Source organism: Paraphaeosphaeria sporulosa, assembly GCF_001642045.1.
Source record: "Paraphaeosphaeria sporulosa strain AP3s5-JAC2a unplaced genomic scaffold CC84scaffold_15, whole genome shotgun sequence".
Lineage (NCBI taxonomy): Eukaryota > Fungi > Ascomycota > Dothideomycetes > Pleosporales > Didymosphaeriaceae > Paraphaeosphaeria > Paraphaeosphaeria sporulosa.
In genome coordinates, this window is record NW_017253374.1 from 721,696 (window position 1) to 736,309 (window position 14,614).

Here is a 14,614-nt window from a genome sequence, read left to right on the forward strand (position 1 = left end):
TTAAGCTGGGAAGGCAGTAGCTCTATAGGGTACCGAAAGCTCGTGTTGAGAATTGAAGTGTCGAGGCGTAGAGGGGCAAATGCCAGCATTGAGGCTTCCTGCAGTGTACATTTCACTGCCACGTCCTGCTACAGCGCCCAGCAATTTGAACCCAGGTCGTCGACTGCATTGGCCAGATCCAAATGTGAGGCGAGCGACATTAGCCCCTTAGCCAATAAGGACTCATTGTGGCGTCCGATCGCCCCCCCTCTTTCTGTGGCCTGGTGACTGCGATCCTTCCAGTCCACCTATACAGACATCTAAGACTCAAGCTTCAGGCTGCTTGCCGCGCGCTGGATTTAATGCGCTCGTATCAAGATTATGACACTGCGCCTCAATGCAGCATGCGTAGCTACGTTATGTCCGAACGTCAAACTGCTGCCTAGTCCGACCAGTCTTGTCACAATTCGCTATCGAGAACACGGTGAGCAAATTTGGTCTAGCCTACGCTGCCTGAGCCACAGTATGCCTCGTCTTGCAAGTCGTGCGCATGCGTGAACCGTATTGACAATGCCCTTATCTGTGAAGGTTGGTACGTTATGTCCAACTCGCTTGACTATTCACAAAAAATTACAGCTTCACCATGAGCGATATACGACCTTTGGATCGAAAGCCTTACTATGTGGACCACTTCGAACATCTCCACCGCGTACTGGGCCGGCCACAGCTAACTGGTATTTTTACCTTTCTATAGTGCGTGGTCAATATTTCAAGTGCCCAGCACTTCGGAGCAAATAATCTTAGACATCTTCCGTCACTAACGTGAAGACTATAGGCATCGGCATCTCAGGTTGCGTTGGGGTAGGTATCTTTGTAACTTCTGGCTCTCTCATCACCACTTCCGGGTCTCTCGGTGGCCCTCTCAGTTATCTTGTTGCTGGAATCATAGCGGCATGTGTCCTGTACACTCTTACGGAAATGGTCGCATGCCGCCCGCTGACAGGAGCATTGATCGATTTGCCACATAAGTTTTTGGACCCGGCGGCAGGCTTTGCAGTGGCGGCTTCATATTCGTGAGTAGAAGGTCTTGAGGCCGACCTCGATGACTAACCAAATCAGCCTCGGGAACATACTCTCCATGGCATGTCTCACAGCATACTCCGCAGAATTGACAGCACTCATGAAATCCGGAAACAGACCCGCACGTCATTCACCAGGAGTTGAGGTGGGCATCACTGTCGCATTCATTGCGTTGACGACATTGACACACTGCTTCGGAGTCAAATTATACGGAACAATAGAGAGAGTGGTCGCAGCTTTTAAGCTTTGCTTGTTCATCTTAGTCTGTATCTTGATGCTCGTAATCAATGTAGGGGCTGCTGGACGACGGACTGGTTCCTACCGGGGCAATTACACGACAATGGCCTTTCCTCCTGGTTTCAAACCAACGGGATTCAACGCATCGTCGGACGACCTGCTCCACGGGAAGGATACAGCAGATACACAGTTCGGTATCCCTGGCTCTGGTGGACGAGTTTTCGGCTTTCTGACGTCCGTCACATTGGCCATGTTTTCCTGCTTCGGGGGCGAAACCATTGCAATGACTGCAGGTGAAGCCAAGGATGCCTTCAGAGATGTTCCAGTGGTCATGTCATTCGTTTATATCATTCCCCTCTCCCTTTATCCTCTCGTCCTCATTTCCGCAGGCGCCAACGTCAACTATGCGGATAGTGACCTCCCGGTTATGTGGGCCCAAGGAAACGGATCTGGAGGACTATCCCCATTTGTAGTCGCTGTTCAAACTTCTGCTATCGCTGGTGTTGCAAAGGCTCTCCACCTTTTCTTCATCATCTCGGCATATACGGCAGCGTTAGTAGTGCGATTGCTGTGCAAGTCTCCTCGCTAACAAGGTCAGGAATACTGAGCTGTACGTGGCATCCCGAAGCGTGTTCATGCTCGCACAGACATATCTGCCAAGAACGGTGGCCGATATCTTTGGAAGGACCAACAACGGCCATACGCCATTGTCAGCGATTCTGCTGTGCTCGATGTTTGGCTTCGTATCACTAGCTGGCCTCAGCAGACAGGCTTACGACCAGGTAATCAGCTCTGCTTCGATCGTCACAAACCCTCTTAGCAAGATCTTACAGCAATTACATGGTGGCTTCTCGATGCTAATTCCCTGCCCAGCCACGTCAAACGCTATCAGCTTTCTTCACTGGTTCGATAGCGTGTGTCTACATTTGCGAGTGTGTGACTTTTCTCAAGTTCAAGGCTGGGTAAGAATATTCCATCCCGGAACAGGCAATGCAGACTAACATATGCCAATAGCCTGAAGCGACTAGAAGAACGAAAGATTTTGAGTCGTAACGACCCGCTCTACATCTCCCGAATGTTCAAGTCACGCTGGCAACCTCTCCCTGCTTACATTGGCATCGTCGGATGCACATTCGTCGTCATATGGTCTGGCATACCTCCATTGTACATTCTCGGAGCGAGGGGCGGTTTAACGTCGACCAAGCATCTGAAGTCGAGTGTGGGTCTCGCATGCGATGTATTAGGTGCTTATTCAGGGGTGGGTTGACGTAACGCCTACGTGATCTTTTCGCGATACTGACTACCTTGTAGCCCTTCCTTTTCGCAGTCTTCTACCTTACATACAAATACATAACACCCCGCTCCTTTTCCGTCAAGCTCGACGATCTCACACCAGGCGACTACGTCCTAGGTGATCTCGCCGTCATCGAAGGCGAGGATCCCATCGCATCAGATGCCGTGGTCGAGCCTGATGGATATCAGTTAGAAGCGCAGCGGTGGAGTACGGCCTCGCCAAAATACGCGAGTGCTGAGTTCGAGATGAGCCCTGATCTACAAGAGGAGTATGAAATGCAGCGGGGCAACGAGGAAGAGCGTCAGAGAATTGAAGAGGTGCTGTTGCGGAGGCCGGAGCGGCTGGAGCGGGCGCTGTGGAGGGAGCTGTGGAGTTGTGTCGTCGCTGATAAGCAAGCGCGTTCGACCTCGGAGTAAACTGTCTACCGTACGAAACTTCATTTCGCCATGCTTAATCTGGTATATCCGGCTTCCCGTGCGAAACCCATGGGTGCCCCCAATGGCCGTAGCAAGCTCACCTTCTCGAAGCATCAAGAACGCGCCTTGAAGCTTGGCTAGAGCTTGTTGCACCCCCGTCGGTTGCTTGATAAGATTAGACTCCTCCAATCGTAAAATTGCCATCTAACGTCAGCGCTTTGGTGTATTCGCTTGGGTGAGCTAGGGATCCTCTACCTGCCTAAAGAAGGGTAGAAGATCGGAACCGAGTACCCGAGTTTACAATTCAGTATTTGGGGGTCGTATCTATTATGAAGGTTGACGGGAGAGTGAAAAGGTGTTGGAGGTGTATAAAAGGAGTATGTAGAACAGTGCAGAAACGGTCGAAAACTGTCCGTTTCTCTGCACCAATCGAAAAGTTGCGTACCTTGAAATATATCACGTTGCCATGAAGTTCACACAAATCATCGCTGGCTTCGCACTGGCGACTACCACTCTTGCCATTGCCATTCCCGGTGGTATGTAATACTGTGCGTACACTTATATGCACTTCTTGGGCTAATAGAAGCTGCATAACAGACTGCGGGCTGAACCCGCATGCCAACTGCAAGCGCGTAGCTATCCCCGAACCCGAGCCTGCCAGTATGTTTTTATACATCCCAGGACTATCAGCACTCTGATGGATAGTGTAGACTGCGGTCCAAACCCGCACTCGAACTGCAAGAGGACACCGATCCCGGAGCCTGAGCCTATGCCTGAACCCTCCGGTACGTTAGAATGTATGCAGTAGCTATCAGAACTCTAATTGATGGTATAGACTGTGGCCCGAACCCGCATTCGAACTGCAAGAGAGCGCCTGCGCCGAAGCCAGCTGGTAGGTGGTAAGGATGACTGTTACACTGTAACTACTGACGAGACGTAGTAGTGTAGACTGCAACATCAAGTGGTACGAAGGCTGTTGGATCGCGAAGTCATGACGGAGCACCCGGCCCGGTAGGTTTACTGCAGAGAGAGGCATAGGTGGAGTTTGAATAAGATTTCATTTGAAAATTGCCAATACTATCCACATCCAAGAGACTATCTCACTCGACTTTTTCCGCCTGGCAGCTGGTACATGCGCAAGCCATGACCTGATCCCCGAGTTCTGGATTCCGGATCCGTCCTTGTCACTCTCTCCTTAATCGTATTTCTTCGTCGTATGCTTTGCATCTGGGCCTGTATGCCCGGGTATCCTTTCGCTAGTATCGAGATCTGATGGTGCTTATAGCAAGAAGGAAGCGGCCATGCCGAGGGCCACGGTGAAGAGGGCGCCGTTGCTCGCCGACATCATTGAGGCAGCCCCCTGGCCCGCGGTGCCGTTACCACCCATGCCCGTCGTGCCGTTCATGAGCATGCCTCCTGTGCCAGCGGTGGTGACAGGCGAGGTGTTGTTGGTGGCATTCTTCGCGGCTTCGGCGAAAGCAGCGAGGGTCTTCTGGCCGCTCTTAGGTGCGTTGATGACACCGACCATGCCCTCCTGGCAGTGGTTTCCGCGGGAGCAGTAGTACCAGAGCGGCTGCGAGGCGTTGGTGATGTTGATCATGAAGGTCTCCATGGCGGCGCCCTTCTCGCTGGGGATGAAACCGGACCAGAAGCCGTTCGCCATGGGTGTGCAGGGCGAAGCGAAAGCAGCCTGGGCGACCGAGTGGCTCTTGGGCCAGAACTTGAAGGTAACGGTGTCGCCCTCGGCAGCGGTAACGTTCGCGGGCTCGAAGGTAAGGGTGCCGTTACCGACGACAACAAGATGGTCGACGGCGGCAGCGGAGCCAGCGAGAGCGGCGGTAGCGGCGGTGAAGATTGAGAAACGCATTATGATTGGATTTGAAAGGGAGAGACTAGCTCGTTTGGGTAATAAAAGTGAATATTAAGGGGTTTTGGAGAAAAGACTTGAGATAGTTGGAGTCGAATGGTATTGAGAATGAAATCCTGGACCTGCCTGAGGGAGAAAGTCACTGAGCGCATTTGAGGCCATTATATACGGCGATGGATTGAAACACAGCGGCTGGAGAATGCACCCGGGCGCTGGGGACTGGCGGTCGAGGAGTTGTGACGGAACACATCTGCGACCTGACATGTCGCGAAGCCAGGTACTTCCAGCGCCTCATGACTGATGCGGAAGTCAAAGCTGAACCAAGCAATGTGATTGGGAGAGTCTACCACCGACGCGGGGATTTCAGCCACTGCCGCTGGTAGATTCGCGGTGGGAGGGCTAGAGCACGGGACTGTGCCTGGAAAGCGACAGCGCTACGATACAAAGCGTTGGTGCTTGCCGCTATCTCGTGTTTCTTTGTAGGGGATGAAACCTGAGGTGCGCGGTTGCGAATCGATGAAACGGTCATGAGGCTACGCACGGGCCATTCTACACGGGCACCCCTTCCGCCAAACTCTCCGCTCGTCGTGACAGGCCGGAAGCCATCATGTAACCGAAAGCCTGGGGTGCAGACGGGTCGAACGGCTGCCACGACGTTTCGTCGAGATGTTTCTTCGCTCTTGGAGTCGGGAAATCGGCAATCTCCCCAACCTCGTCCCCCAACACGGCACTGCCACCGCCAGTGGCTTCTTTTCGCAGCCTGTTTGCTCGCATCATTAACCGTCGTCCCGTCAGGCGCTCGCTCTCGTTCACCGCAGCGCGCACACCTCTCCTTGAGTCAGGTGACCATCGTGCCGATGGCACCGCCCGTCGCGACACCGACCGCCACCTCGAGGTCGTCTTTGCGGCTGTGCAGTCAGCTCATGCATCGTCGCCGCAACAGTCCGGGAGCGAGGCATTTCGACAGTGCTCGACCCCGCACACTCTCGAGCTGTCCAGCATGAGCTGCAGCTGATGAACGAGGAGAACGTGTTCGCAGCGGTGAAGCTGGATTCCTATCACAACGCTAACGCCGTGCCGTGGAAGCTGGAATCGGCGAAGCAAGACCTGCGCAATCAGCGAAAACAGACCCGACCATGTCGTTACTAGAAAGCGCTGGAATGCGCATCAGTCGCTGACCGCATTTCTGGTGCACGACTGCTATATACGGCTGTACGCTTCCGACGTGCTCCGCATGCTACCTTGCCCGTGCTGTATTGGCAGTCCATCTGTCTCAACCAGCAATTGATGCAAGCCCCAGCAAACAGCCTGCAACGGTCCTAGACGCAGGGCAATATTTATTGATCGCTGTCACAGGTTGCCCATTGAGGCTCCGCCGATGTAACCAGCCGCTAGCCTCGGCCTATTTGCTCGCCAAAAGCATGACAGGCCAGCCCACAGGCCAGCCGGTCCCGGGCAGTACACCCAAAAATAATCTCAAGCGTGACCGCACTGGAGCCATGTCCCGCACTGCCAGCACCGATTCTACAAGCTATGAGCTCACTTACATTTCTTAGCTTCCCAGTGCCACTATACAGGGTCACCTGCACCGCCCTTCAACCTGCTTTCGGCTTAGGCTCAGCGAAAGAATGCTCGATCGCCATGGTAGGCCCTCGCTACTGCGCCTATTGATCCAGTATCGATTGTTGCCAGCTCAATGGATGCTCACGAGCTCCAAATGCAGGCCAGGACCAGAGTACAAACAATTGACTATAAAGCAGTAGGCATCGTCTGTAACAGAAAACTCATCAACAGTTCTCAAAGCATATCATCATTCCACCGACAGTTTCTCCAGCACCCTTGTCCTACAAATCGCCTGTATCAGCTTTTTATACGCTTCACAACAGTACAACCTCCAGCAACATCATGAAGTTCTCCGCTCTCGCTCTTGGCTTTGCCTCGCTCGCCTCCGCCATCACTGTTTCATACGACACCGGTTACGATGATCAGTCCCGAGCTATGACGGCTGTGTCCTGCTCTGACGGCGCAAACGGCCTCATCACCAAGTACGGCTGGCAGACGCAAGCCAACATCAAGACACCTTACTATGGTGGTTATCAAGGCATTGCGGGCTGGAACAGTGCCCAGTGCGGCACCTGCTACAGCCTGACCTACAAGGGCAAGACCATCTACGTCCTCGCCATCGACCACACCGCTGCTGGCTTCAACATCAACAAGAAGGGTCTCGATGCCCTTACCAACAACCAGGCCACCCAGCTCGGCCGTGTGGACGCTCAGTACGCCCAGGTTGCCCTGAGCAAGTGCGGCCTGTAGAGGAAACGAAATCACGATCTTTACGACATGGGGTGTGCCAGGGTGTAAAAGCGGAGAAGAGCAGGGGTAATGTTATTGAAACAATCCAGAACGGGTCACAAGACGAACAGCATAGCGGTGGAGTTTATATCGCATCTACCAGATCATTCCTTGATACTTAATTTCTAACACCAATATATTGATGACCTATTATGGTCTACACCATCAATTGAAATATCTTTCATGATGCATACGTGATCAAGTGACGCTGCAAGTGTGTGGGAGAGTGCGCTGAAGCCTTTCGACCTCGGTGTCGTGTGTGGCTACAATCGGCTTGCCTCCTAGTCAATCAGTTGGTGCATTATGCGAGCTTGAACCGTCGCAATGCATGTATCTAAGCACTATTCGGATTATGATCCAGACCAACCAACATTACATGGGTCGTTCGGTACTGTACTCAAAGTCGAGCCTACAGCTCTAGCGAAACAGTCTCTTCGGCCTGTGTTGGCCTCCCTAGCCTAACCACGCCCTTCTTCGCCTTCAAATCTATCACGATATTAAACAAAGTCGTGCTGCCGCCGTCTTGACCTTGACGGCATATCGAATGCGGAAACCCATGCTCGTCCTCGAACAGCCGGCTAATATCTTCCCAGCTAGGCTCGGTGCTCAGTTTTTCGGTGTTATTCGTCATCGTCTTCACGCGCACCGGCGAGTCCTTCAACCACACTGTATCAACCTCCCCAGGGTGCTCCAGTAGGAGATGATTCGCATGAGCAATGCGGCCCTTACCGTCCGCCTTGCAGTGCGCGAACGTCGACTTTGTGAATTCAAGACCGAGGGCTTCTGAACTATCGGAGATGAGAATGTGCGCCGAGGCAGCCATGCCGTAGCTTTCGAGCTTTTGCACCGCCTCCCGCGCGGTGTTACTCTCCAGTGCAGCGCGTAAGCCGAAGTGCACGGGCATGCGCGAAGCGTCTACGCCGTGGACTTTTATCGCATTGAGAAGGGTACCGACACCGGAGCTGTTGAATCCGATCTTGCCAATAATACCTGCCTCGGTCACCTGGACGATGGTTGGCTTGCCGGCTTGCGTGATCTTGGTAATGATGAGATTCTGTTTTTGTGCGTCCATCCACTACACGGGCGTAAGGTGCTATACTCAGGATGTGGTCCGGCTTCTACTCACGTCCCAGTTCTGAGCAAGGTATGCTCTCTTCTCCGTTTGCCATGATAACGCCGTGCACCCGTCACTGAACATGCCGAAATTGATCTCAGTCCGTACATTGATTGCTACGATGTCAAGGAGATGCCGTCCTGACCCGTCCGCTATTCCTCGCATCTCCTCATGGTACGCTGGCCACTTCTCCTTTGCAGTCCTTTCGAACGTTTCTGCGTGCTGGAGTACCTCAGGCCATTCTTGCTTGCAATTTTTCTTGAACAACTCGGCGTAAAAATCAATGCAGCGGCCTATTTCGGTTTTCGCTGCGGTTCCATGTTGGTGGCCAATCTGCAATCAAGTCAGAAAGACTTCAATCTAGTTCCGAGTGATGTAGACAGTCCTGGGATGTTGACTATGACGTATACATACTTCGTAAGGCTGCCCTTGACATTCAACGAACAGCATCTTGACTTCTTACACAGTCAACCCAATTTTAAAAGCATTGGTGCCACTGCATTTGAAATAAGACATTGCGTTCTTATCTCACTACCCCACCATTGCGCCCCCTCAGCGCCCAACTCCGTCGCGGATCGCGCCCCACCAACTCTCATCCTTCCCGTCATTGAGCTAGTCGCCACTCGGGCTCAATCGCGTGCATGCACGAGATCACTTTTAGACACTCGCCCCGCTATGCCTAGGACTTTAGCAACTAGAGATGCAGCCCTAGAGAGTCGCAAGGCAAACGTGGCAGTTGCGAACGGGCATGCGCGCTCTTGCGTGCGAGCTGTGGGTCTCGTTGAGAGAAACATAAGTCGAAGCTCGTCCCTGATCCCTGGTATCTTCACCTCATCACACACCCCCTATCCGTAAACAGCGATAATGCCAAAGCGTGCGCTCTGCTCATACGGCATCGACATCGACGCTGTTTCTGGCTGGTGCGCAGCCCACCAAAAAGCTCCCTACAGCCTACTTAAATCGCCCCTAGGATAAATACACGTGACGGCAAGCCCGCCAACCCGACTGATATTTCCCGTGGAGTTTTCGGCGCTACAGTCGGCATCGACCGCCTCTTGAAGCTATGGGACAAGTACAACATCAAGACGACATGGTTCACGCCCGCGCACTCCGCGGAATCGTTCCCAGCTCAGATCCGCAAGATTGTTGAGAAGGGGCACGAAATCGGGTTGCATGGATACACGCATGAATTTGTGTCTACTCTAAGTGAACAGCAGCAGCGTGATGTGTTGGAGAGGAGCATCAGAGTCTTGACGGAGATCACCGGGAAGAGGCCCAGGGGCTGGACAGCGCCGGCCTGGAGCACAAGCAAGGAGACGGTGAAGCTACTAGAGGAGTTTGGAATCGTGCGTTATCGTGGCCCTAGCGAACAACGCGTTCGATGTACTGACCGCGGAGCAGGAGTACGACCACTCGTTCATGCACCACGACTCGCAGCCTTACTACGTCCCCGACCCCTCCCTCTCCACACACACCGAGACCGACGTCTCCAAGCCCGCATCCCACTGGATGTCCCCCATGAGCACGCTCAAGCCATCCTCAGTGGTAGAAATCCCTGCAAATTGGCACCTCGACGACTGGCCTCCATTCCAGCTTTCGCTCTCTCAGGCTTCGACGCACGGATTCGTTGACACAGCGGTCATTGAGAGGCTTTGGAAAGAGCAATTCGAGTACTTTTACCGCGAGTGTCCCGAAGATGGTAGCTTTGTGTTTCCGATCAGTATTCATCCGCAGGTCAGCGGAAAGCCGCAAGTGTTGCTGTTACATGAGAGACTGATTGAGTGGATCAATGGACACGAAGGGGTTGAATGGGTGACAATGGAGCAAATTGTGGACGAATTCAAGAGTGGAAAGTTGAGCGGTGTTAGTGTTGAAGGGGGTGCGGATATCTAAGCACATATTGCACCAAAGTCGGCTTTACGCTGGCAGTCCAAGAACAGTGCTAGGTCCCAAGGTGGTAACGGCGATTATTCTAATTTAGGCACTATATAGGTTAGATATGCTCAAATACTTGTCTCAATAGTGTAAAGCCTTTCAGCGTGCCCACAAAGCTCGCAGCGTGAAGCCGTGCGCAGATAATCGTGTCTCCGACCGTGGCAGACTGAATTCAAAATAGCGCTGTTCTATTGAATGTCTGGATCAGCCTGTGTCACTATTTCAGAGACTATAAGCTTCCGCTCGTTTACTCCCTCTCTTGGACTACGCGTGACAAAGGTTCTAATGCCAGGAGTAAGTTTGGAAAAGATTCCATACCTTCACATCACGATCTGACTTGTACTCTTACCCGAAGCCTAGCGCGCGACTCAACAGAACAAAAGTAAATGACCATACAGCTTGGAGGCTTTCGTTACTCCACCAATTTCTTGATAGCCTGTCCATGTATACTAAATCCTCAGACCTCTTCTCAATCCTCCTCCTTCATAGCTTCTCTTCCACTCCGCACTTTCTTTTGATCATTCGGCAATCAAGATGGGGGTCTTCAGCCTTATTTTCCTTTTCCTTGCCCTCTACAAGTACGCCTGTGCCGATGATGGCTACCATAATCGAGCCATGTGGTTCGTTGGCAACACCACTGTGCCTCCCCCGACTGAGAATGAACCGGACAAATCGGAAAAGGTCGGCACAACTGTCATCAACGGTTGCAACTACCCCGTCTACATCTGGTACGCTTGCTCTTTCTCATCCTGGCACATATTCCCCGAACGTACAGTACTAGGTCAAAAGGTCGAGTGTCGCAGCGTCTCCTGAGACAACACAACACCCTCGATCCCCCACCCAAACACTCTACTCACTTTCCACAGGGAAGCCTGGGAGTCCGAGTCCCACCAAACCTTCAAACGATCTCTCCCCGCGCGCTCCAAGGAGACCTACAAAATCATTGACAACTATCTCCTCCCGGGCAACAAGATGTGCACTGACAACTGTGGCGTGACGTACAAGCTCTCCAAACCGGACGGCCTCGTCGGCGGCGTCGGCGGCAACCAGGTGCAGTTCGAGTACTCGACGCGCAAGGGGCTGTTCTACTAAGACTTCTCGTTCGTCGACTGCGCGAAGGATATCGTGTACCGGCAGGGCAACGCGGAGAGGTGTCCGGCGTGGGATGCTGGGCTGGAGATCAAGGGGACGAGCGGGTGTAAGGGGATGCTGTGCGAGCAAAGCGAGATGTGCATGTAAGTTTCCTTATTGAAGGAACGGAGCGACTACTAATAGAGACACAGACATGACGCCCAGGGCGCGTATTACATCGACCAACCGGTACAGAAATGGGGCCTTGGAGAGCCGATTGGAACGTGCCCTAGCTACAAGGAGGGCACTGAGATCGGCTTCATGCTTTGCACAAGCGCCCCGCCCTTACTAAGGAGCTCGATTAGAAGATCCGGGGCAAGTGCTACCAGAAGCAGGTGATCTGGCAAGTGCTGAAGTGGCTTTGGTCCTTAACATCCAACTTGGGGATGGTGGAGTTATGACGGATTGCGCAGCCGATAACTCTCGACATCTATTGGTGGTAGTAACTGTGTATGCCGCTTGAATTCAAATCGGTCTTAAGTCTTGAACTGGACTTTCGCCTTTTCATTAGTGGTTGCATGTGATATCGCAATGCTGAGACCACCTTAGAATCAGTAAGAGAAAGGGTGCAAGCAAAAGGAGGTTGCTTAATTCGCTCAAGTTCTAGTGCCCAGCCTAGGGGTGCACTGAACTCGTACCCTAAGTGTCACAATTTACTTGTCACAGGTCTGAGAACGCAACCCCAGATAGCCGTGCAGCGCAGGCTACACTTGCATATTATCCGATCGTCGCGAGCCGGAAGGCGAGGCCACGCCTGCGATTGGTCGCTTTATCCTGCTCGACACCCTGATCCGAACTCAAATTTCCGAGATCGATGTTGAAGATTTTCCGAGTGCCCTTTTGGTGCTGGGGTGCCGACAATATGAAATGGCGTCATTTGCGCTATAATCGACGTCAAACGACCGAAACGTGCGGTAGAAGCACCGAACCGCGTCCCATATCCTAAACACCAATCAATGCACACACTCGCCGGCGCTTCCTCCGTGCCTTTAGACGCCACCGCTGCCCAATTACATTACGAAATAGTACACGTAGCCTTCGCTACAATGAAGGTGGCGTAGAAAACTGCGGTGCGACATCGTGCATCGTCCCAGACTCTCGACCAAAGTCAAGATCGAATTCTGTATGCCAGTCATACGGCGCGTTGTATGAGGTAGCGCTAAGAGGATCAGACATGCTCGATGCCGCTGTAGGATTGAACATTGGCCATGAGTTTACTGTGTCGTCCATCTGTTCTGCGAAGTAAGTGTTGTATGCTGTTTCAGCCGGCGTCTCTGAAATCCGCGCTTGCATCGCCTTTCGTGCCAAAAAGTCTTGATAACCCTGTTTAACAGGTTCCAAGAGACGTTCGTATTCATCCAGACAACGTCTTGCTGCAGGCCATCGTTCAGCGATATTGTGGAAGCATGTAGCAAATCGGACGGTGTAATCCTCAATCATCTCAAAGGAGTAAATTTCGGAGATTTGTCGTGGACAGCAAGCCAGGATCCGGAGGAAAACCGTAGCGCAGTTGAAAACGTGGTGGCAAGGATGGAATACATATTTGATTCTCCCGTAGTCGGCATCGTTCTGTTGGCAATATCCGTTCGCAACTAAGACCGTGTTGTGGAAGGCGACAAGAAGCTGATCTGGGGGTGGCGACGGAACCGCCTTGGTTGGGCGGTAAACCGCTACCGCAACATACGGGACTGTGATCTCGGAATATAATGACATCTCTTTCCAGCGCTCCGCGAAGCTCGGATCCCGATTAGCGGCTGCTGCTTCATATATCTCGCTCTTCCATTTTTCAATTCTTTGCATACAGCTCTGCTTCCAGTGCTCGATGGAGGGACAATTCGGTGGCAATGGTTGTCCATGCCACATGACCGAAATGATCTCAGCCTCAAGTAGCCGGAATAGACATATGCGCCTAGATGTAAACTTAGATACCCGTCCAGAGTAGTCGATTCCTGTTTGCGTTATCGATGTGTCGTCCACCTCAACTGGAAACTCTACGTTGGTTGGCTGTATCGGCAAGGTGAAGGGGTATTGGAAGATGCAGCACACCCCAATCTCCATTTCCCAAGCGCACCAAAATAAACGTCTCCTCATGTCACGATGGTAAGCTGATATGTTGGAATCATTGGGAAGTTCCTGATGGAGTCCGAGATCGATGACAGCCTGGCTTATGAGACCTGTCAAAAGCCAGACGTCTGCAATGCTGGGATTAAGGAATATGTATTGCGTCAACAGAAGTATAGCCTGTAACCCCGGCACATCGTTCGTCGCTACGTCCGGGATGTACTGCATCGCTTGTCGTACAATGAGCGACGCCAGAGCGTTCGCTTTTTCCTGCTTGGTGCGTGCGGCGGTTGATAGCGAAATGGCCATGATGATGCTGACAATGTAGCGATCCCGTGATGTCGCCTGGCGTGGACTTGACATGGGTACGTAAACGGCATTGAACGCGGCTGTGACATCGTTCCGATGGTAGATGGGATACTGGGTGATGACTCGCTCCAGGTAGTTGTTGAACAAGCCGCTAGCAGTTTTCCAGGCGATGCTGTCCATATAGTTTGTGTTGGTCTGCGGATTGATGATGGACCGCGGGTTGTTCTCGTCCAGATCTTTCGAGCCCACGGGTCCTTTCCGAGAAGGAAGCTGCGTGCCCTTCACGACACAACTGAGGAAAGGTCGCTTTTGGGTCACGCCGAGAAACTTGGGAGTGATGTCTTGCATGGCCAGATCCACAAGGCTGTCCGTGCGGGAGCATTTTCCCACACTGCAACCGGGATTGGACTCTGAGTCGTGAGAGGCAGCTGGAGAAGGAAACGCAACACTTAGCCGTCCAGGCGTCCGGAAGGCCGTCGGACTATTGGCATTGTTGAGGCTTGCTATGTGCGCCTCAAGAAAGCCTGCAATGGACCGCGGGGCTTCTTTCTGGGTGGAAGAATCAAAACCGACACACTCGACACCGGCATCAACGCAGCGGGTGCACGCCGGCACTTTGCCATCACACTGTGCACAAGTTAGACGCGCGCTGAGTTGCAGCGAGGCTAGATCGGGACGGCACCGAGAGTTTACGCTTGCGGCAGCGCGCGCAGGCGAGCACCCGCCGCCGCACCTTTGTGCGGTTCAGCATCGAGCAGGATCCGGGGGCGCGGTGGGAAATGCAACGGGGACGTAGCGGGCATGGCGGTGCCGGCGAGGTGGTGATGATCGGGCACGGG

General features: G+C 52.9%; 9 protein-coding genes across 9 annotated transcripts; 6 read left to right on the forward strand and 3 right to left on the reverse strand.

Moving 5' to 3' along the window:
• The first annotated feature begins 299 nt into the window (after positions 1-299).
• CC84DRAFT_1169554 (uncharacterized protein) lies at positions 300-3,385 on the forward strand. Its single transcript, XM_018179690.1, has 7 exons — positions 300-713; positions 815-1,052; positions 1,099-1,848; positions 1,895-2,078; positions 2,170-2,258; positions 2,311-2,554; positions 2,608-3,385. The coding sequence occupies exons 1-7, from the start codon at positions 623-625 to the stop codon at positions 3,004-3,006; spliced, it is 1,995 nt and encodes a 664-aa protein (XP_018029820.1). The 5' UTR covers positions 300-622; the 3' UTR covers positions 3,007-3,385.
• An 87-nt stretch (positions 3,386-3,472) lies between these two features.
• On the forward strand, positions 3,473-4,021 carry CC84DRAFT_1223123 (uncharacterized protein; the record flags this gene model as incomplete). The annotated part of the gene is made up of 5 exons (XM_018183463.1): positions 3,473-3,542; positions 3,604-3,666; positions 3,717-3,791; positions 3,842-3,898; positions 3,969-4,021. 5 exons carry the CDS (start codon positions 3,473-3,475, stop codon positions 4,019-4,021), a joined length of 318 nt encoding a protein of 105 aa, XP_018029821.1.
• A 450-nt stretch (positions 4,022-4,471) lies between these two features.
• CC84DRAFT_1051067 (Cupredoxin) lies at positions 4,472-4,873 on the reverse strand (the record flags this gene model as incomplete). The annotated part of the gene is made up of 1 exon (XM_018173479.1): positions 4,472-4,873. A coding segment is annotated over one exon (402 nt), but the record flags the coding sequence as incomplete, so codon positions are not given.
• A 1,905-nt stretch (positions 4,874-6,778) lies between these two features.
• CC84DRAFT_1104243 (heat-stable 19 kDa antigen precursor) lies at positions 6,779-7,186 on the forward strand (the record flags this gene model as incomplete). Its single annotated transcript, XM_018175046.1, has 1 exon — positions 6,779-7,186. One exon carries the CDS (start codon positions 6,779-6,781, stop codon positions 7,184-7,186), a length of 408 nt encoding a protein of 135 aa, XP_018029823.1.
• A 199-nt stretch (positions 7,187-7,385) lies between these two features.
• On the reverse strand, positions 7,386-8,642 carry CC84DRAFT_1169559 (peptidase C45, acyl-coenzyme A:6-aminopenicillanic acid acyl-transferase). The gene has a single exon (XM_018179691.1). It carries the CDS (start codon positions 8,295-8,297, stop codon positions 7,635-7,637), a length of 663 nt encoding a protein of 220 aa, XP_018029824.1. The 5' UTR covers positions 8,298-8,642; the 3' UTR covers positions 7,386-7,634.
• An 89-nt stretch (positions 8,643-8,731) lies between these two features.
• On the forward strand, positions 8,732-9,380 carry CC84DRAFT_1169561 (uncharacterized protein). Its single transcript, XM_018179692.1, has 2 exons — positions 8,732-9,259; positions 9,310-9,380. Exon 1 carries the CDS (start codon positions 8,739-8,741, stop codon positions 9,192-9,194), a length of 456 nt encoding a protein of 151 aa, XP_018029826.1. The 5' UTR covers positions 8,732-8,738; the 3' UTR covers positions 9,195-9,259; positions 9,310-9,380.
• Positions 8,732-10,061, forward strand: CC84DRAFT_1131391 (glycoside hydrolase/deacetylase; the record flags this gene model as incomplete). Its single annotated transcript, XM_018175896.1, has 3 exons — positions 8,732-9,259; positions 9,310-9,685; positions 9,741-10,061. Coding segments are annotated over exons 1-3 (753 nt in total), but the record flags the coding sequence as incomplete, so codon positions are not given.
• Positions 10,062-10,380: 319 nt separating this feature from the next.
• CC84DRAFT_1210313 (uncharacterized protein) lies at positions 10,381-11,366 on the forward strand (the record flags this gene model as incomplete). Its single annotated transcript, XM_018182283.1, has 2 exons — positions 10,381-11,002; positions 11,141-11,366. The coding sequence occupies exons 1-2, from the start codon at positions 10,809-10,811 to the stop codon at positions 11,364-11,366; spliced, it is 420 nt and encodes a 139-aa protein (XP_018029827.1). The 5' UTR covers positions 10,381-10,808.
• A 1,080-nt stretch (positions 11,367-12,446) lies between these two features.
• CC84DRAFT_1104448 (GAL4-like transcription factor-like protein) lies at positions 12,447-14,526 on the reverse strand (the record flags this gene model as incomplete). Its single annotated transcript, XM_018175056.1, has 2 exons — positions 12,447-14,402; positions 14,458-14,526. 2 exons carry the CDS (start codon positions 14,524-14,526, stop codon positions 12,447-12,449), a joined length of 2,025 nt encoding a protein of 674 aa, XP_018029828.1.
• Between the last annotated feature and the right edge of the window lie 88 nt (positions 14,527-14,614).

What these genes read in the sequence shown, in the direction of transcription:
- CC84DRAFT_1169554 (XM_018179690.1), top strand. Translation starts at nt 623, where the DNA reads ATGAGCGATATACGACCTTTGGATCGAAAGCCTTACTATGTGGACCAC. An exon ending in GCAGTGGCGGCTTCATATTC is followed by an intron (nt 1,053 to 1,098) that starts GTGAGTAGAAGG and finishes TAACCAAATCAG; the next exon opens with CCTCGGGAACATACTCTCCA. An exon ending in ATCTCGGCATATACGGCAGC is followed by an intron (nt 1,849 to 1,894) that starts GTTAGTAGTGCG and finishes TAACAAGGTCAG; the next exon opens with GAATACTGAGCTGTACGTGG.
- CC84DRAFT_1169559 (XM_018179691.1), bottom strand. Translation starts at nt 8,297, where the DNA reads ATGGACGCACAAAAACAGAATCTCATCATTACCAAGATCACGCAAGCC.
- CC84DRAFT_1169561 (XM_018179692.1), top strand. Translation starts at nt 8,739, where the DNA reads ATGACGTATACATACTTCGTAAGGCTGCCCTTGACATTCAACGAACAG.